The sequence below is a fragment of the Meleagris gallopavo genome, chromosome 23, assembly GCF_905368555.1.
Source record: "Meleagris gallopavo chromosome 23, MGAL_WU_HG_1.1, whole genome shotgun sequence".
NCBI lineage: Eukaryota > Metazoa > Chordata > Aves > Galliformes > Phasianidae > Meleagris > Meleagris gallopavo.
Window position 1 is genome coordinate 4861571 of NC_139426.1, and position 19661 is coordinate 4881231.

General features: G+C 56.2%; 1 protein-coding gene across 5 annotated transcripts; it reads left to right on the top strand.

Moving 5' to 3' along the window:
• The first annotated feature begins 89 nt into the window (after nt 1–89).
• VWA5B1 (von Willebrand factor A domain containing 5B1) lies at nt 90–19426 on the top strand. Of its 5 annotated transcripts, none has more exons than XM_085242456.1 (23): nt 90–898; nt 2056–2213; nt 2853–3014; nt 3287–3509; nt 3583–3725; nt 3827–3958; nt 4111–4235; nt 5664–5834; nt 8291–8401; nt 8467–8669; nt 9970–10084; nt 11149–11334; nt 11434–11608; nt 12104–12151; nt 12266–12447; nt 13976–14177; nt 14446–14763; nt 15018–15155; nt 15421–15528; nt 16162–16236; nt 16744–16813; nt 16982–17105; nt 17247–19426. In XM_085242456.1, exons 1-23 carry the CDS (start codon nt 387–389, stop codon nt 17886–17888), a joined length of 4323 nt encoding a protein of 1440 aa, XP_085098582.1. In that variant the 5' UTR covers nt 90–386; the 3' UTR covers nt 17889–19426. The 5 variants fall into 5 exon arrangements, with proteins under 5 accessions (XP_085098582.1, XP_085098584.1, XP_085098583.1 ...); XM_085242459.1 differs by having other exon boundaries at nt 759–898; nt 1995–2213; XM_085242458.1 differs by lacking the exon at nt 15421–15528.
• Nucleotides 19427–19661: the final 235 nt, after the last annotated feature.

Genomic DNA, 19661 nt, shown 5'->3' on the forward strand with positions numbered 1-19661 from the left:
CGGCACTATAGTTCCGGGGGAGCGAAGTTCCGCCCTGCGCCCGATGGGGGGATGGTTAGGAGGGAGCACCGGGTCGGGGTCAGGCCGTGTCCCTACCCCGCGGGTGTGGGGCCCCGACCTGATGTGTTACCGTAGGGTCAGCCCTATTCAGTGATTGTGCGTTAACTGGGGTCAGCCCCACGCTGTGCTGCGGGGTTGGGGTCCCGTTCCCAAGGCACGCAAAGCTCGAGAGAACGGGGCGAGGTGGGCTCGTGCAGCTTTGGGATGGTTGGTTTTGTGCTGCGGTCGCTGAGCTGCTGCAGAAGGGAGGGCTTCCCCCATAAGTGTGTCCACGTGCGAGCTGGGGCTCGGGGCACAGCTGTGCCATTGCAATTTCCATCCTCGAAATGGAGACGCAGAGAGGGAGAACGGGGCCGTGGAAGCGGCCGGAACGCGGGGGAGCCGCGCGCCCCGTCCCCGCTCCACGTGTCCTATTGGGACAGCAGCGCTTGTGGGGCAGCCCCAGCGGGACCTTGCAGCGGGGCAGGGCGCTGCCGTGGCACCCCGCGGACCCTTCTTGTCCCTGCGGGCTCCGCATCGCGTCCCCAGGGCCGGAGAGGGGCCGCGGGAGGCGGAGGCGAAGGCGGCGGTGCGGGAGCATCATCGTCATGGTTACCTCCGCGCGGCTCCGCTCTGCCACGGGCTCCCGGACCTGCGTCCGTCCGCCTGCGTGTGTCCGTGCCTCGGTCACCCCGCTCCCTCCTCCCCTGCTCTCTCCCTCCTCGTCTCCGTCTCCCCGTGCCTTCCAGAGGCAGAGCGCCGTGAAGCGCTGCCTGCGCGATTCCTTTCCCGAGCTGCAGGAGAAGGGGAGAAGTTGCTCGCCCCACCCCGGCCCACCTTCCTCCTCCCCACAGGCAAGGTAAGCTGCGTGTGCGGGCTTTGCCGGGCTGAACGGCATCGCTGCGGCTCCCCGAGGTGCTGCGTGAGCCCCGACACCGCATCGGTGCAACAGGCGGCCGGCCGTGCGCGCACAGCCCTGCAAAGCGCGGCCGGCTGCGAGGCTGTAAGCGGGCTGCGAGCCGCTGGATGTCAGTGTTGATTGATGCAAACGAAGCCGGAGGAATGTTTTGAACCTTTTGCACAACAGCCGTCCTCCAAGTAGAGGAGGTTGGGGGGGTTATCCCGGCGCCGTGTGGGGCCCTGCGGTGTCACCGCTGTGCTCTGCGGCTGAGCTTGGCCGGACGAGTGGTGACTTCTAGCCGAGTCCACGCGGATGGGATTACGGTGCTGCTGATGCGGCTCTGATCCGTCCCGCTGGGGCCGGGCCAGCGGCTGTGAGGCTGCAGCAACCCGCGGCGGTGATGGCTGGGAGCTGTGGCCCCGCCAGCAGGGCTTTGAGCCCAAGCATGGGGCTTGCAGCTTGTGCCAACTTCCTCGGGAGCATGGGGACGCTGCTGCTATCCCCCCGCTGGGGCTTAAATTCACCTCCAGGGCTTCTCAGAAATGAATTCCCCGCTCCTCGCTTCCCCTGCTCATTCCTCTCTTTCTTCCCTAAGGCAAAGCGCGCTCTCTCCTTCCTCCCCCATCTGGTGCTTAATTACTTCCTAATATCCCGATGCCCTCTGCCACCTCTCTGCGGTGCAGCCAGCCCTGCGGTGCAGCCAGCCCTTTGTTATCTCGCCCCGAGCACCTATGCGTCAGCTGGCTGGAAATGATGCTGCGTCTCCCGCAGCGCTGTGCCTATGCTGGAAGGGGAGGAAACACGCTGGGGATGGGAGCACGGAGCAGAACCTCCAGGAGAAGGGTTGTGGCGCTTGGCAGAAGCTTTACAGCCGAGCTTTGCTGAACCAGAGATGAGTCATGGTGTGGAGAGGGAGGGCAGAGCCTTCCCTGGGGACGGAGGCACTGCGGGGTAGAGGGAAGGCTGAAATTGACCCATTCTGCCCCAGCTCGAGCAGGTGAGATGTGCAGGCAGGGATGTGGTGCTCAGGACTCACCTCTCCTTCTGTCCTCAGGACTGTGAAGGCACAAGGAGGACGTGCTCCAAGTTCCTCTCGTGGTTTCTTCCTTCCCAAGCACCGTGTTGGTGGTGAAGATGCCAGGGCTGATCAACCAGAGCTCCCGTTGCCCACTGCTGCTCACCGCCTCCGAGGTGACATCCTGTGTCAGTGGATATGCCCTGGGCATGACAGCATCGCTCACCTACTGCAACCTGCAGGCACAGCCCTGCAAAGGCAAGTGAAGCACATGCTGCCGTGGGAGTTGTGTCCCGTGGTTGTAAATGCAAAGTGATGTGGGCCTAAAGGGTACGACTGGAGAAGTGTGAGTTTGGGTATCATAGAATGGCTCTGGTCTCACCCAGCCCTCACAGGGAAACCCGGGTGTGGTGCTCAGAATCATGTCCAAACGATCTTGGAGATTTGCATTGATGGTGATCCCACCATCTCTGTGTGTCCCTGTGTCCCATCACAGAGCAGAGTGGCAGGGTCAGCTCCTCGACCTGCTGGCAGTGCCTGATGCAACCAAGAACACAACTAGCTGCCTTGGCAGCAAGGGCACAGTGCTGGCTTGTGGTCACCTTGGTGTCCATTGGGTCCTGCCTTACCGTGCATTTTCCAGCTGCATCCCACAGCACACCCTGTGCTTGTTCCTCCCCTGTGCAGCACTTGGCTCTTCTTGTTCTTGAATCAGAAGCATAGAATGGTTGGGTTAGGAGGGATCTTTAAGCCCACACAGTTCCAACCCCCAGTGCCCCCCACCAGACCACGCTGCCCAGGGCCTCATCCAGCCTGGCCTTGAGCTCCTCCAGAGAACTCAAGGCTGATGGGTTCTGGATGAGGGCTTGGTGTTGCTAAAACTCTCCTGGCTGGCAGGGCTCTTCATCTTCCCCCTGGATGAAGGCACCACCGTCGTGGGATTTGAGGCAGTGATCTGCCAGCGTGCTGTGACCGTGCAGATAAAGGACAAAGCCAAGATTGACGACGTGTATTTGAACAGCATCAGCCTGCCTGATGGAGGAGCTCCCAACGGGGGTGGTGAGAGAGTTTGGAGCCTTTTGAGGAACACAGGGAGCCAAGGGGAAGGGGAGGTGGTAGAGAGTGGGTGGCTGTCATGTGTCATGGCGTCAAGGGGGACTCATGTCCGTACGGCATCTGCCAAAATGGTAATGCAGAGGGCTGTGGTTTGTGTTCCCCAGAGAGGAGAGCTGGCGTGGGCATTTGATCCGCGGTGGGGGTGACTTTGGGAGGCCTAGGGAATGGCAGTTTTTGTGGCTGTGACACCCTAATACAGCTGTCTCTCTCTGCAGGAAGGATTGTGATGGATGAGGACTTGGAGAGGATTGCTTTTGTGGCCAACCTGGGCACGATTCCTCCCCTGGAAAGCGTCTCCATCTTCATCAGCACCTCCTCTGAGCTGCAGACGCTGCCCAGCGGGGCCGTGCGGGTCCTCCTGCCAGCTGTGTGCGTCCCCAGGGTCCCTCAGCCCAGCCTGGAGAACACCAGCAGCCTTTCCAGCCACCTGCTGAGAATGTATGGAATATCGGGATGGGTTCTGGTTGGGAGACAGCACTCAGACATTCATTGGGGTTCACCTCACTCACAGGGACAAGCAGTGCTGTGCACTGGGGAGCCCAGAGCTTGGGAGCAGTTTCTGTCTGGCCCAGCTGCTGCAGAGTGATGCCACCAACCCCTCTGAGTACGAGTTCAGCTTCCACCTGGAGATCCGGGGGCCATGCTTGCTGGCAGGTATGGGGCTGCCTGCGATGCCCACGCTCATCATCCTCCTTTCCTTCCCCTGCGTGGGGTGCTGTGGCCCTCCCTAACCACCCCTTGGTCCCTCCATGCAGGCGTTGAGAGCCCCACGCACGAGATCCGAGCAGATGCCGACCCCTCCGCTCGCTCAGCGAAGAGCATCGTCATCACGTTGGCCAACAGGCACACATTTGACAGACCTGTGGAGATCCTCATCCACCCGAGTGGTACGTGGGCTCTGCCCCTGTTTTGCACGCACTGCCAGGGCTCAGACTTCTATAAGATAACCCCAGACCCCCTCAAAAGCCATCGCAACCATGGGTGCATGCAGCTCTTCCAAACTTGGAGCTGAGCTAGGGTGGTTCTCCTGCATTTCCAGAGCCTCACATGCCTCACATCTTAATGGAAAAAGGTGATATGACGCCTGCAGAGTACGAACAGCACTTGAAGGGGAAGAATGATTTCATTAAGGGCACAAAGAAGGACCCCAGTGCTGAGAAAAAGGTGAGAGGCACCGAGGTGTTCCGTCAGCTGGGTGATTGTGTGGTTGCCTGCTCGCAGTGCTTGTCCATAACTGCAGCATCCTCCCTTGGAGAGGGGTTTATATGGAGGAGGAGGGGAAAATTCTGCACTGCTTCTGATGAACCGGGTGTGGAAGAAGCTGCAAGATGGGTATTGTGTGTATAATTAGTGCTGTTCTAGCATAGCGTAATTAGGTAGGTACATTATTATAGCATTAACGGTATTATAATTATTGCAGTGACATTGAATAAAGTATTCTTTTAATTGCTCCGTAAATGTTTACCGTTTCTGGATAAGCTGTCAGAGAGATGGAAGCGATTTGGCTTGGAATAACGAGCTCAGCCGAAGACAAGGTAGTAGAAACTTCTCTTTGTTCTGCTGACGAGCAAATAGAAAAACCTCAGCTCTGGGATTTATGGCTCAGCAGCCCCAGCTGAGTGACAGCTCAGTGCTCCCTGCCTGCCGCGCAGCAGGCGGAGAGGAGGGGGCTGCTGGGAGCCGTCTGTCCTGCGGTGGGCTCTGCATGCAGGACCCCCAGGTGCTTCCAGCCCTGAAGCAGGGGCTGCGTGGGCACACCTGGTGATGCTCCGTGGTTGCTCCCCATGCTGCTGGTGCTCCTCGTTTCGCTGCAGCCCCTTCTCTTTTCCCTTCCCCTTGCAGCACGATGATGAGGACGGGCTGCTCGCACGGCAGGCGCTTCCTCTAATTGCGTTCAGCGTGAGGCAGGTGGAACGAAATGAACCTCCCACGCCACGGCTCACATGGCTCCCTAATTATTTCTGTCTTTAGCATGTCAAGTTATCATGGGGAGGATCATTCCAGAACCGTTTCCCTGCTGGAAAGCCACCTCTGTGCCCCAGGAAGACTGGGCAGAAACTGCACAGAGGATGAGAAACAGAGCAAAAAGCCTTGGTGAGGTGCACATCTAAAGCCCTCAGCAACTGGGGCAGATCTCTGTTGCTCAGAATCACGGCATCATTAGGGTTGGAAAAGACCCCTAATCTAACTAGATTAGATATTAGGAGGAAGTTTTTCAACCAGAGTGAGGCACTGGAACAGGTTGCCCAAGGAGGCTGTGGATGCCCCATCCCTGCAGGCATTCAAGGCCAGGCTGGATGTGGCTCTGGGCAGCCTGGGCTGCTGGTTGGTGACCCTGCACACAGCAGGGGTTTGGAACCAGATGATCACTGTGGTCCTTTTCAACCCAGGCCATTCTATGATCACCAGGCCAGCTGCCAACCCATGCCCATAAACCACATCCCCAAGTGCCACAGAGTGGATCCTGAGTCCCAGCAAGCAGTCCGGGGAGCCTGGGAAAACCCAGCAGCCAATGAATTCCCTCTATATGAAAAAAGGAGGCAGAAAAAATCACTCTCCTGAATTCTTACATCTTCTCCTTCTTCTCTGCAGACAGAAATCATCCGGAAGCGCCTGCACAAGGACATCCCCCACCACCCTGTCCTCATGCTGAACTTCTGCCCCGAGCTCAGCACGGCCCCGGCTGACCTGCAGAAAGCTGCTGGAGAATTCATCTTCCTGGTGGACTGCAGTGGGAGCAGCACGAGCATCGGCCGTGCCAAGGTCTGTGCTGCTGGATCCCTCTCTGTGGTTCTATGATCCTCCAGCTCTCTGTGCCTGGGGCCCTGAGGCATCCAGAGACCAATTGCAGGGCTAAATGCTGGCTGTGCCCTTGCAGACACCTCCACGATCCCTTTTGCAAACACAAACGAGGGCCTGCGGTCTGGTGTGGGGTTATGAGCAGGGTGCTGGGAGCTCTGGATGATGGGAAGGTTGGGATGTTTTGGGGTTCCCATGGAGCTGTCAGATCCCCTTGCTGTCACCACTTTGGGTTTGTCCAGGCTGTAGGATAAGCCCTCATTTATCCCTCTTGGGACCTGGCTCTGCTTCGGGCTGCTGCCCGTGGGATCTGGAGAGGTTTCTGAGCCCACTGGGGACCTGGTGAAGGGGAAAGCACTGTGGGAACTTTAATTATCGTTAGCACTGCCTGACTCGTTGGAGGCAGGCTGGTGTCTGCTGGCTGCCAGCTGGCGGGTGTTGGTGAGAAGCTGCAGTCTCTGGCAGAAGCTCTGCATGGAGTTTCTCTTGGTTTTGGGGGCCAACTGAGCCCCAGACCTTAACGGACATCACATCTTCCTGAGCAGGGCATGGATCCACACTGCCCTAAGCGTGTTCCTTGCAGAGAGTGAGAGGGAATTGCAGAATCCCTCGGGGCTTTGGTTGCATTTGGGTGCTGTGCTGAGCACGCAGAGGCTCCATGATGTGCTCACGCCCTTCCCTAACCCAACTACCACCAGGTTTGGGTGCAAACACCCAGAGCCACCGCATCCCTGCTCTGACAGCAGCCCTGCCTGCAGGCAGGGAGCATTCTGAGCCCATCTCCTTCCCAACCTCCTCCTGTTTCCATGGGAACTGACTGAGGACATCCACCTCCAGTGATGAGGAGCGTGCTGTCACCCTGAGGGATGGCACCGAGCCCCAGGAAGGCCACAGGTTCCCCCCCCTTTTCCTTTGCTGCAAAGCATCCACTCTGGGTTCTTTGACTTGGGCTGGGTTTGGGCAGGAGGTCTCTAATCTGACCCCGGAGGTGGGAAGTTCAAGGCTTTCTGCATCTGATCCCTTTCAGCAGGGAGAAGGGACAGTGCTTGCGTCAGCACTGCTCGAGCTGGCAAAATAACTGGGAATTGACTTCTCTGGAGGCAAACATCTCTTCTTATTGAGCCGCCGTATTGATAGAGAGTGCAACGGGATCAGGATCAATATTTACTGCAAGAAGCAATAAATCCTTCTGCTTGATGAAACAGAAGGCAGGCTTTGGGAGCTCGCTTCAGGAAGCGCTTTAACAGAAATATTTGGAAATCTGGGTGGTTTTTTAATGCTTTTTTTTAAAAAATTTATTTAATCTTTGTAATGAGTTCCAAGGCGCGATGTCAGAACTGCAGGAGCCAGCACCCCCAGAGCCAGCTGGGAGCAGCGATATAAATACATCCCTGTAGGTTTGAGATAACAGCTCGGTGTGAAGCTGCTAAAGGGCAGCCCCACTCGTGGACCACGCAGCATTCTGCCCGTGCCCTGCCCTGGGATGAAGCCAGGAGGCAGCCAGTGTGACCTTGGCAGCTCCTCTCCCAGAGCTGGCTCTGGGCTTTCTGCTGCCCTAGGCAGAAGTCTGCTTTTATCAGAGCACACACAGCTCTGCCAACTCTCTGCTCCCCCTCATGCAGCACTGCTTGCTGGTGGAGTTGACCACGGTGGCCGTCCCAGCATCTCCAAGCTCTGTCCTCTTATGTAAGAGACCAGGAGCAGGCGAGTTAGATAACCACTGCTGGTAATGACAAGTTCTGGAAGCAGCTTCTCCTTGCTATTTTAATTGTGCCAGCTCTAAGGGAGTTGGGGCTGGGGGAGGCTTCTCCTTTTGTGCGACTCGAAGCTGTTTGTTTATTTCTGCCAGTTCGGGCACTGCAGTGCATTATGTGTCGCACGGCTCCGCTTCAACACTCTGCTTCTCACCCCCAACTCCATGCTGCAGTGCTGCGGGGCGAGCACAGAATTCACCATTTTGGAGCAACAGAGATTTTGTTCTTTGGAAGCACCCCGTTGTCCTCGCCGTGTTGGAACCCAAAAAAACATTGGGAAACTTGTAAGAGAGCAGCGATATGCAGAGATTTCTCAGCGTAGGAAATCATGTGAAAGAAACTGATTTAGAACCATTAAGGTTGGAGAAGACCTCCAAGATCTCCAATCCAACCCCAACCCATCCCGCCGTGCCCACTGACCGCATCCCTCAGTGCCACATCTTCCCTGAGTGCTGCCATGGGAGGAGCTGTGGGTGCCCCATCCCTGGGGATGCTCAGGGCTGGGTTGGGTGAGATTTGGGCAACCTGATCTCATGGGTGGCAACCAGCCCATGGCATTGGGTTGGAACTGGGTGGGCTTTAAGATCCCATCTAACCCAGCTGTTCTATGAAGCTAAAGTGGACAGGAGAGGCATGGTGTGCTGACCCACTGCTTCCTTCCATCAGGATGCTCTGTTGGTGGCCCTCAAGAGCCTGATGCCAGCGTGCCTCTTCAACATCATCACCTTCAGCTCCACCTTCAAGATCCTATTCCCAGCCAGCAGGACGTACTGCGAGGTGAGTGCTGGGTGGATGGGATGGGAGCTGGGGGTCAGATGGGCGATCCCACACTCCTCCCACAGGAAAGCCTGGCCGTGGCCTGTGAGAGCATCAGGAGGATGCGTGAGGACACAGGGAGCCCCAACATCTTGTCTCCTCTCAAGTGGATTGTCCGCCAGCCCATCCGCAGGGGCCACCCCCGCCTGCTCTTCCTGCTGTCTCACGGGGCTGTGGGCAACGCAGGGATGGTGCTGGAGATGCTGAGGAACCACGCCTGCTCCACCAGGTATGGGGCACAGAGCTGGGGGGCTGCAGCTCACAGCCGAGCCCGTGTCAGGAAGACAGAAACCTCAAAGGGTTTGGAACAGATCCCAGAAGTTCAGATGCTTTTCTAACAATCAAGCACAGGAGAATTGGGCTGACAGCTTCGCAGGCTCTCTGCTGGTGCTTCCTGCTAGGAGAGATTGACACACCAGCAATCTTCCTCGCTGTTTTGTTTTTTTTTTTTTTTCTTTTTCCCTTTTTTTTTTATTTTTTTATTTTTGAAGCACATCTGGGCTTGGACCCAGCTGCTTCCAGGATGGGAATTGAATTTGCTGAAAAAGAGCAATGGGATAAGCAGGAAATGAATGCGGCGAGCTCCCAGCCCGTTCCCCAACCCTCATGGTCTGGTTTCTTCTCCATCTCTTTAAGAGAGATGAAACATCAGGAAAATGGAAGAAAATCATAGAATGGCTTGGGCTGGAAGGGAACCTAAAGATCATTTAGTTCCAAACTATTAGGCTTGCCAACCAATGAATCAGGCACTAAAAAGCCTTACTCCTCCCCAGTCCAGGGCTGATCAGGGAAGCTGCTCTTTCCTTTCTTTCCTCTATGGAGGGCTGAGTGCTTCTCAGCAGCACAGCACTACCTGTCCCTCTCTCTTGGTGCTGGAATCTGGGCTTTGAGCCCTTAGCTCAAAAGGAGATCAGAACCTCTTTAAGAGGGTGTGAGTCTCTGGAAGATTTGCAGCCATCTGGGGATTAAAACCTCCAAAAGAAAAGCCCCCTGGTGCAGATGCAGAGATTTTTCTCCCTCTGCCTGCCCCTGGTTTGCAGCCCTTGGCTTGCTGAGTTGGGTGACGGCAGCAGTCTGGTTCTTCTTGCCTTGAGAAAATGTTTGTTTTAATTGAGCAGAGATAATTACTAGCTCTTTAATGCTATTGACCACAGGCACTCAGTGGGGAGAGGAGCTGACTTGGTAAGCCAAGCAATTGGGGATCCTGCCGGCAAGCCCCGAGTGTTGTTCCTTCATGGAACCTGAGAATCAGAGAGTGGTTTGGGTTGGAAGGGATCTGAAAACCCAATCCAATCCCAACCCCATGTTACGAGCAGTGATACCTTCTATAGAATCACAGAATGGCCAGGGTTGGAAGGAACCTCAAGGATCACGAATCTCCAACCCCCTGCCACGTGCAGGGCCACCAACCTCCCCATTTCGTACCAGCCCAGGCTGCCCAAAGCCCCATCCAACCTGGCCTTGGGCGGGCAGCTCCCAGCCCCACCCCAGCCACCCAAACACGGAGCTCCTTTCTCTTCCCTTTGCAGATGCTTCAGCTTCGGCATTGGGCCCCACGCCTGCAGGAGGTTGGTGCAGGGAGCAGCCGCTGTGTCCAGGGGCATCGCTGAGTTCCTGGTGGAGGGCGAGAGGCTGCAGCCCAAGGTACAACCGTACCCTCACCTCTCCAAACCAAATCACGTTGCAATCCCATTCCCCCCCTCCTCCTGCTGCTGCTTTTGCAGCTCCCACTCGGCAGCAGGTGGACGAGCAGGAGGGGATGGGAGCATCCTCCTCTCCGCTGGCGGAGGCAGTGGGAGGTGTTTACCCCGCGCGGGGATGGGAGAGGCGATAGCCACCGTGCAGCCGCTCCGGCTTCAAAGCAGCTGCTGCCGCAGAGCAGAGGAAGGGCAGAGAGCCGGCATCAAAGCAGCCAATTAGTTTTGAAGTCAGGCTCAGCCCTGGCGCTGCTCAGGCGAGAAGTACCCAGGGTTGGAGGGAGGGGAGCGTGCTGCAGTTGCTTTGCTTATTAAACTGACTTTAAAGCAAATGAGGGAGCTTCGTTTTCGCTCTCCCCGTGAAGGCTGAGGCTGTGCTGTAAGAATGGTCCTTTGTGGGCTCCGTCTCCTGGTGAAAACATGCACTGAGTGACAAACCTGGAGACAATCGGGTCCTCAGCTCAGAAATGTCCTTAAATTCTGTCTCTGCATCCTCCATCTCAAAGGGCTTCAGCCCTCGTCCCTCTGCAGGGACCTGTAGCACACAGAATCCTTTCTAAGACAGAAGAGCATCAGCGTTTCTGATGTAAATTAAAAGCAAAGACAGTGAAGCGATATGATTTCTTTTTTCTTTTTCTTTTCTTTTTTTTTTTTAATAGAGCTATTAATATAGTGCTTTGCCTCCAGCAGTCTGAGGCATCAATTAATAGCCTTATAAAACAGCCTGGTGCATCTTCCAGAGCTGGTGACAAAGCAGTGGGAACAATAGGGAACACAGGAGATGCAAAGCTGTGAATCTGGTGCTGACATCCCACAGTGTGCAGGGATGGCTCTGCAGTCCACGTGTCCCCACAGATGTTGGCCTTCCCCATCGGGGCACTGGGCAGTGTGTTGATATCTCCATTTATTTGTGCCGGCATCGAACCCAACCAAACCCAACAGGGTTTGGGGTTCGTGGCTCAGCCCCACAGCTTTTGGTGTGGTTCTTCCTCCTGCTGCTCCCCATCCCAGGTGGTCAGGTCGCTGAAGAAGGCAATGGCTCCAGTGCTGAGCGATGTGTCAGTGGAGTGGGTCTTCCCTGAAAGCACCGAGGTGTTGGTTTCCCCACTCAACACCAGCTGCCTCTTCCCTGGGGACCGGCTGGTGGGCTACAGCGTCATCTGTGACACCTCACTGTACATCTCCAAGCCCAGAGCTGTGAGTGCCACGCTTCTCCCACTGTCGCTGAGCTCCCTGCGTGGCTCAGATCCCGTTGGCACCAGTGCACAAACCCAAACCCATCTCTGCTCTCCCCAGGACAAGAGACGCCGGTACAGCACCATGCGTTCCCAGGAGTCTGGCAGCTCCGTTTTCTTTCATTCCCAAGAAGAGGGGACTGGTGCTGAGAGCTGGAGCTACCCAGAGGGATGCAGCACCCCGGATCAGCTGGTGGCAGGCAGGGACCCCAGCGGAGAATCAGACACGGATGCCGGTCAGGCCCCTGTCTTCCTAACCAGCTTTCATCTCTGCTCTGCCAATTTGCTCGCCTGACAGCTCCATCTCCCCAGCTGCAAAGTGTCAGAGGGCTTTGTGGGAGGATGACACATCTCGACGAGGCTGTTTGGTTCGGATGTTTTACCCGAAGCTGTCAGGAAACCGATGGCAGCACTGGAGATCTGCCTTCCCCAGAGGTTTCCAAAGCAGCCCCAGCTTCGGCCCGTGCTGCAGGGGAAACCTCTGCTACCTGTGGGATATCCTCTGCTGATAGTCAGAGAGGAACTGTGCAGCCCATCCTCTCAGCCTTGTCAAAAACAATGAGAAATCATGCGTTTCCAAATGAAATTTTGCTCTTGCTCTGACAGGAAAATGTCTGCACTAATGAAATTTCATTAGTAAACCCTTTGTCTTCTCCAGGAAGATTTGGGTAAATGCAGTCAGCTTTTTTTTTTTTTTCTTTTTTTTTTTTTCCTGGCTGAAAACTGCTCAGACGAAGCCTCCCCAACCAGCTCTCCTGGCATCCCCCTGGGGTTTGAGTGTAGGCTCTTGTTTTCTTCTGCGCTTTTGCTGCTTTGCTTTGAACCAAGCAGGGCTGAATACGTCCTTATCCTCTTCGGGAGGACTGATGCTGACCCTTTCTCCCCCCACTCAGATGTGAAGGCATCCTGCAGGAGACGTGCATACAGTGCCAACCAAATCTCTGACCACCAGCCCCTCTACAAGGAGCCCACGGCCAGCGACCCGGGCAGCGCGCTATTGAGGAACCCCCTCCGCAAAACCCAGCTGCAGGACCTGCAGCAGCTCAGCCCCGAGCTACAGCCTGTGCATTTCCAGGTGGGTTACTCCCAGAGATGCTCTCTGTGCCATAGGATGAGCCCACGGCACTGGGAGTGTCTGGGTTGTGGAAGAGAAGGAGCCTGGGTCACGCCAGCCCTGGTGGGCGTGCTTGCAGCATGCCACAAGCATGTGGCAAACACAGATGGGATGCTGATGGGATCCTGCTCCCTGCTTCTGTTTGCTGAATGCCTCTCCTCCTCCCACACCTGCGTGGTTTGTGTTTAGCTTTGCTGTTGTCTCATCCCCAGGCTCCCTCCCGCCCGTCTCCCCAGCGTTTGGCTGTGGTGTATAATCTGACTGTGGCACATCTGTGCCCTCCAAGGTCCCCAGGTCGGTCCCAAAGCATATCCCACAGCTTCAGGCTGGAGTCTGGATGCAGGTGACGGCCCATAGGCGGAACCCAGTCCTGGAAAGGGCTTGGAGCTACACTGTGGAAGGGTGTGGATGGGTTTTCTCCTGTCCTCAGCATAACTGTGATGCCCAGTGCTGAAATCTGCACTGGGAGGATGTGCAGCGGCCGTGCACTTCTGTTCCCATGGAAACACAGAGGGATGCTGGGGTCTCGTTTCTCTTCTGCTGACACTGGGGTGAAGGGGGGCTGGAGGCGAGGGGATGGGAATGAAGCCTCTGCCCTGTAGCAGCAGCAGGGAGGGTGCTGAAAAGCACGGGAGAAGCAAGCTGATGGGTTTGGGAGATACCTGCGACCTTCCTTGCACTTCTGAGGCCCGCAGAGCATCCTGCCTGTGCGTGGGATGCTCAGCATGAAGGCTGAGATGGAAATGACTCCCTTCTGGAGGGCAGTAAACCATTACCAGCGTGCATCCTGCTCGTAATTAATTGCAGCCTGGTTTTGCTGTCCCTTGTGCTGCGAGGGCTCCTGGCGGCTCTCCGAGGCTGGCTGCCAGGGCTTGACATTTACTGGGCCGTGAGTGTGAGCCCTCTGCTCGCCTCCACACACGCCGTGCTGGGATGGAAAGGTCAGGGCTGGCAATGGGCAGCTCAGTGCTTGGCTTCTTCCCCCTCTGGGAGGAGAGCTCAGGATGGAGATGGAGCTCAGGATGGGATGGAGTACTCGGTGCTCCTGTTTCGGGCCACACGCACAGCTTTCTGCCTCCCTGTTTTGTTGGTGGGTTCATAGAGCATCACACCCTCGGTGGTGAGTGATGGAGGCTGGCTGCTTGCTGCTCTCTGTGGTGGATGCAGCATCAGAGATGCTGCAGGGGAGATTCATGTATCCTGCAAGTAGAGAAACAGCCTTGTTAAAAACATAAAAAAAAAATGACTCCCTTCTCCCCATCCTCTACGCCTTCCTCCTCCCGTTACCAAGTAACTGGTGCTTGATCTTTCCATCTCTCTTCTTTCCCTTGTCTCCCAAATGAAGCCATTAAAACGTCTGCAGGGCTGAAACCCGTATTTCACCTCCTGTGCAAATAGGGAGAGATCCCCTGGGACCTTGGTGCTTTCGGGACACCCTGCAGGTCTGTCCCAGCCAGGGAGTAAAGCTCAATGTCTTTGCATTCCCCAGCCCTTCACTGCCACCTCACGCATCTCCACCACCCGGATCTGTGGTGCGGGCGCCCGCCGGCCCTCCCTGCTGCAGAGCCATGTGTCCTCCTGCCACTGCCCCACGTCCCCACCAGCACCTGACGTGGCTGTGGGATGGATTTCAGGGCTTCTCGATGCCAGCCTGCAGTCCTCATCCGACAGCCGGAGCCCTGGGGAGCCAGGTAATGTGGGAGAGGGATTTGGGTGGTATTGCTGATAGAATCGTACAGTGTTTGAGGTTGGAAATGACAAACTAACATCATCGAGTCAACCCATCCCTACTGACAGAATCATAGCATCGCTGAAGTCGGAAGAGTCCACCAAGATCACCATCTCCCCATCACCACCGTGCCCGCTAACCGCATCCTTCAGTGCCACCACTCAGTGCCTCCATTGGGGAGGGTTAATTATGGCTTTGTGGTTAACTACCTATTTCTCTCCTCTCTTCAGAGGCTGCCCAACATCCATCCTTCACATTTGAAACAGAGACCTCTTCAGACTGGGAGCCCCAGGATTGGGATTCCGGTGCCACCCGGGGGTCCCCGCGCTCCCCCCACACCTCCTGCAAGGCGGTGGTGAAGGGGCTGCGGGGCGGTGAGCCTGTGCAATGGGAGATCACCTTCGACCTCCCTGCACTCCTCCGAGAGCAGAATGGGCAGGAGGAGGGTGAGGAGGACGTGTGGAGTGAGACCTTCCACCAGCTGGCAGCCAGGGCTGTCATCAGGGACCTGGAGCTGCTCGCCGAGAGGGAACGCGACATCGAGCACGGTAACGGAACCTCGGCCTCACGTAGCACCATAGAGCCATGGAACATCCCAGGTTGGAAGGGGCCTCATTGGATCAAAGGATCCAACCATCAACCCACCCCCACCATGCCTACATCTCAGTGCCACATCTCCACGGTTCTGGAACAACTCCAGGGACGGTGAACCCACCACCTCCCTGGGCAGCTGTGCCAGCGCATCACTGCTCTTTCAGAGAGGATGCAGAGGTCTCTAAATGCTGGTGTCTGTCCCATGCAGGGCCAGGGAGGCGATACCAACTCAACGCCGTCCACACCAGCAAGGCCTGCAATGTCATCAGTAAATACACAGCCTTCGTGCCGGTGGAGCTGAGCAGTGGCACCTACCTGCCCCCCATCATTGAGTACAGCCACACAGGTAACGTGGGGCAGGGGGTTGGGTAGGGGGCACCCCAGGAACCTTGCCAAGGCTCAGCCCAACGCCAGATCTGTGCACCTAAGGCACATCCATCCATCCGTTGCTGGGTTCCTGTCACTCGTGGTGGCAACAACCTCACTCTCTGTGGCCAGCCTTGGGTTGGGATGGCATAGGGACCGAGCTCACTGGCCTTCGGGGTTTGTTGCTGCCCCAGTCCCTGCTTAACACCAGCAATTCTCATCCCAATGGGTTCTGTCCAAGCAAGGTGGCCATAGGAGCCTCAGCTCGGGTCACAGGAGGTGTCGTGGCCTTTCCTCTGCACAACCCCTCTCACCTTGCGGCCAGAATGGAGATGATGGATTTTATGGCATGGGTAAGACCTGGTTTTGGCTGTGTTTCCTTGCTGTTGTTCTCATTGGCTCAGTCCATGAAGATGGACTGGACCAGTGGTTGGCAACCAGCCTGCTGCAAAGTCCCTTCCAACCCAACCATTCTATGATTTTATGAAGATATGAGATATGACCTTTTTTTTTTTTTTTTTTTGTAACTGATATCTTCTCTGGTCTTTTGTCCTGTTATGTACAGCACCCTCTCCCCTCCCACCTTCCCCAAAAAAAAGAAAAAAAGAAAAAAAAAGCCAGCCTTTTGCTCAGAGCAATTAACCACACGTCTGGCTGGAATCCTTCTCCTTAAACAGGGAAGAAGCTGCAATTTGCCCTGAAACTCCCAAACCACAGGCAGTGGCTGCCAACCGTGCTTGGAAGTTAATTGGCAGCCATAGCACGAATAGCATGAGGGATGAAGCGGGGCATAATTAGAGGCAAGGGGCTGTGAGGCACTTGCCTGTCACCAAATCCTCTGCTAATGAAGACAAGCTGGGCTGGGACCGCATCTGTTGCTGTCAGGGATGCGGCAGAACTAAAATCACCTCCGTGCTCAGGGGCTGGAAGTGGCACAAGGGAGATTTCAGGTTGGTAGCGATGCTGCTGTGCTTCCTTCCTTGCAGATTGGGACGAGCCCAGGCTGTCACCCTGCAGCACCCCACTGTCCTCCAGCTGGAAGCGCTGCCGCATACCTGAAGGTAAGGGAAGGCTTCCAGGGTGCCCAAAGGTGGGGCAGCTCACAGCTACATGCCAGGCCCCACATTTTGGGCTCCAGCACCGTTCTTGCTCTCCACGTGGCTTCAGCCCCCATGATTGCTGCTCTCTGGAGTCAGGTCTGGGCATGGGAACGGGCAGGAAAACGGCTTGGAGCTGCTGCTGCATAATTGCTGAGAAATTGAGTCAGTGATCCGGGCTCCTCACCCGGTTTTCTGCTGAGTATTCTGTTTTTTATTTTTTAAACTCTATTGCCTACAATTAGGCCTGTGAGCACAAGACCTGGCTGCTTCCAGAGGTGAAAGGCACAGAGCCTTCGGCACAGATTTCCTCACGTTCATTTTTTAATTCGGTTACCCTGTATCCCACACAAGCAAGAGGAGAGGCAGGATTTTAGCAGACGCAGCAGCTCACACCCCAGCACTGTAGGTTTTGCTCCCTGTGCTCTGACAGTCACTCTCCTGTCGCATTTTCTTGGTGTTTCTTCCCAGTGCCATTCCAGAGCCTACCTGCTTCTTCCACACGCTCCCCAAAATCCATCGAGAGCATCTTTGCTGCAAGGTATGAGTGCACCCTGCCTTCCTCTTCCACCTGTATGTCTCATGTGTCCGGCACGGAGCAGTGACCATCACTGTGTTGGGCTGAGAATAGGGGTGGTTGGATGGGATGGGGGAGGTGGGCATCAGGAGGGGATGCGCAGATGATGGCTGCCATCCCATCCTCCTGCAGGCTTACCCTCCAGAAGACCAGGCTGCTGACTCGGGCTGCCAAAGGTTTCATGAGCAAATCTCCAGGCAGAGCGAGCGAAGCCAGCTCCGAGAGTGACATTGAAAGCGCCGATTACCTTCCACTGGTGAGCAGCTCAGCCCTGGGCAGGGGACCTCTGGGCCGTCCAGCACTGTGTCAGGAGGTTCATTTTGGAATGGGGATCTCCACTTTTCCAGCACAGCATGCATATGGTTGGTATCTCAGAGCTTCTTGCTTCTCCTCGCAGGTGTCCCTGCAGCTGGCCTGCGGTGCCTTCCTCATGAACAGTGCCTTCTGCAAGGCAGTCAGCATCCCCATGGAGAAGCTCTGCTGGACTTCACCCTTCTCTTGCCACCGCTTGGCTCTCAGCCCCTCCAGCTCCTCCAGCACCAAGAGGCCAGAGCAGCGTGGAAGCCCTGGGCACAGCCAGCAGCTCCTGATCCCCAACAACAGCTCCGCATGGGACACAGGAGGTGCCATGGAAAGCATCTCCAAAGCTCTGAAAGCTGAGAGCGAGCTCTCCCCTCCTGCCATCACCATCCGCCACTCCCCAGCTGAGCAGCGGGATGCCAGCATCTCCGAGGCAGACAGCACTGATGTCCAAATGCTGCTGCTGGATATCGAGCTGCAGAAGCAGACAGAGCCCGAGGGGATGCTGTGGGCCACGGCTGTAGCACTGGCCTGGTTGGAGCACAGCTCAGCATCCCACTTCACTGAGTGGGAGCTGGTGGCTGCCAAGGCCAGCTTGTGGCTGGGTGAGCAGGACTTCCCACAGGGCTGCAGCCTGGCTGCTGTGAAATCTGCAGCCCAGCAGCTCTTTGTCTTGCTCAGGCACTGGGATGAGAACCTGGAGTTCAACCTGCTGTGCTACAACCCTGGCAGTGTGTGAGATGGGAAAGCAGGATAGGGACCCATCCCTGAGGATGCCACCACAGGGACTGTGTGGGTTGACCAGGCAGCCTCCAGCTGGTCAGCAAACAGAAGCAGCCTGGGCAAAATGCTGTGCTCAGAGGTTGGTGCTTTGCCCCAGGACAGTCCCTGCAGTAGGATGCTAGCTGTGTGCTTCTGGTTCCCAGTCAGCTCTTGCCACTTCATTGCTGCCAAGACTGTGTGTCCCCTCTAGAAATCCGTGTATCCCCACATCCTCAGCTTCTCCTATCTCAGCTATCTCGTAGCAGAAGTGGGCATCCATCAGCATTTCATAAGGGAAACCTGCTGTGATGGAGCAAGGAGCTGGGAGGATGCAGCCTTGCCTTGAGCCCCATGAGCTGCATCAGTTGCAGATGGGGACCAGAAATCTGGATGGTGCTGAGCTCTGTAGCCCCAGGCTGCCTTTCCAGGTGCCCATGCAGAGCTCCTGCAGATGGCAGCATGCCTTGGGGCCCTGTGGCAGACTGGGTGGGCAGGGAGGGCTGCCCCCCAGGCACCAAATAGAGACACCCTGTGCCAAAACAGCTTGGGGGTTTGTACTCCCTGCCAAAATGCTGCATCCCTTGTGTGCAGTGCTCTGATGTTGTGCTGTCGACCAATGTATTGTCCATGTCACTCCTTGTAGAGCTGTGGGGAGCAGAGGACAGGCTGCAAGGGGACATTTTCCCAGCCTGAAGCATCCTACTTCGCCCCACAGATCCCACCTGGAAAGCTCCAGGGATGTGGGCATGTCACGTTGCCTTTTCCTCCTGCAGTGTGCTTCAGGTTCCTGTGCTCTGTGTGTGTGTGTGTGCAGTCAGGGGTCCGTGAGCATCTGTGTCACCCCTTGGGGTCTGTGTGATGGGATCATTAGCACTGCCATGTTGTCTGGGTAAATTGGAGCCTGCCTTGTTTTGGGGTCACCTTGACTGTCTGCAGTGTAGCTGGGTCATGCAAAATGGGAAAAAAAAAAAAAAAAGAAAAAAAAACCCCAAACCCCACCTTTTGATTTCCTCATTTTGGCTCAGAGGAGAAGGAGATGCACCTGGAGCTTCCGTGGTGCATGGAGAACTGATGGCTGCGGGGTTTGATGAGCAGTGATACGAGTGCCTTCTTGCAGGTGTTTCCCCACCCCATCCCATTCCTTTCCCCACTCCCCTCTCTGCCCCACGGCTGCTCCCTTGGCTGAGTCACATGGATGGCAAACACTCATTTGTTCACATCCTCTCACCCTACCACATGCCAGCCAAGCACCAGGCCGTGCCTGCCCACTGTTTTCTGGGCTCATTAGCCACCTCCAGCTGCCTAATTGGGCTGCTGATGAGGGTTGTGGGGTCTGCCTGGCGTAGGGACAGGTCCCCATGGCTCTCTCCGGGTTTGACTGAGGGCTGGATGCAGTGTAGCTGCTGGGATGCTGTTGCTGGAGTGACCGTGAGTGCCTCATTAGGAGAAATGAGTTTGAATACAGTCATCAGCTGGAGCTTAATAAATGAGCCCCTCTGCGTTGCGCAAAACAAATATTTGCGTGGGGAGAGAGTGGCTTCCCCAATTCCAGGGGGCAGGTGGGATGGATGTTGGGATTTTGGGGAGAGAACCAACCCGAGTGGGGCATCCCTGGTGCCAAACTGCAGTCCTAGGCAGGGCCAGACCTCAAACCTTGTGTTCTCCGTAGATGGGGCGCATCGGCGGAGCATGGGCGGGTTATGAAACCCACCAACACCATCCCCATCGAGGGATGCTTCTCAGGAGGGAC

Coding starts and splice junctions, on each gene's coding strand:
- VWA5B1 (XM_085242456.1), top strand. CDS start 387: ATGGAGACGCAGAGAGGGAGAACGGGGCCGTGGAAGCGGCCGGAACGC. Junction 3,959..4,110: donor GATCCTCATCCACCCGAGTG/GTACGTGGGCTC, acceptor CTGCATTTCCAG/AGCCTCACATGCCTCACATC. Junction 11,609..12,103: donor AGAATCAGACACGGATGCCG/GTCAGGCCCCTG, acceptor AAAACTGCTCAG/ACGAAGCCTCCCCAACCAGC.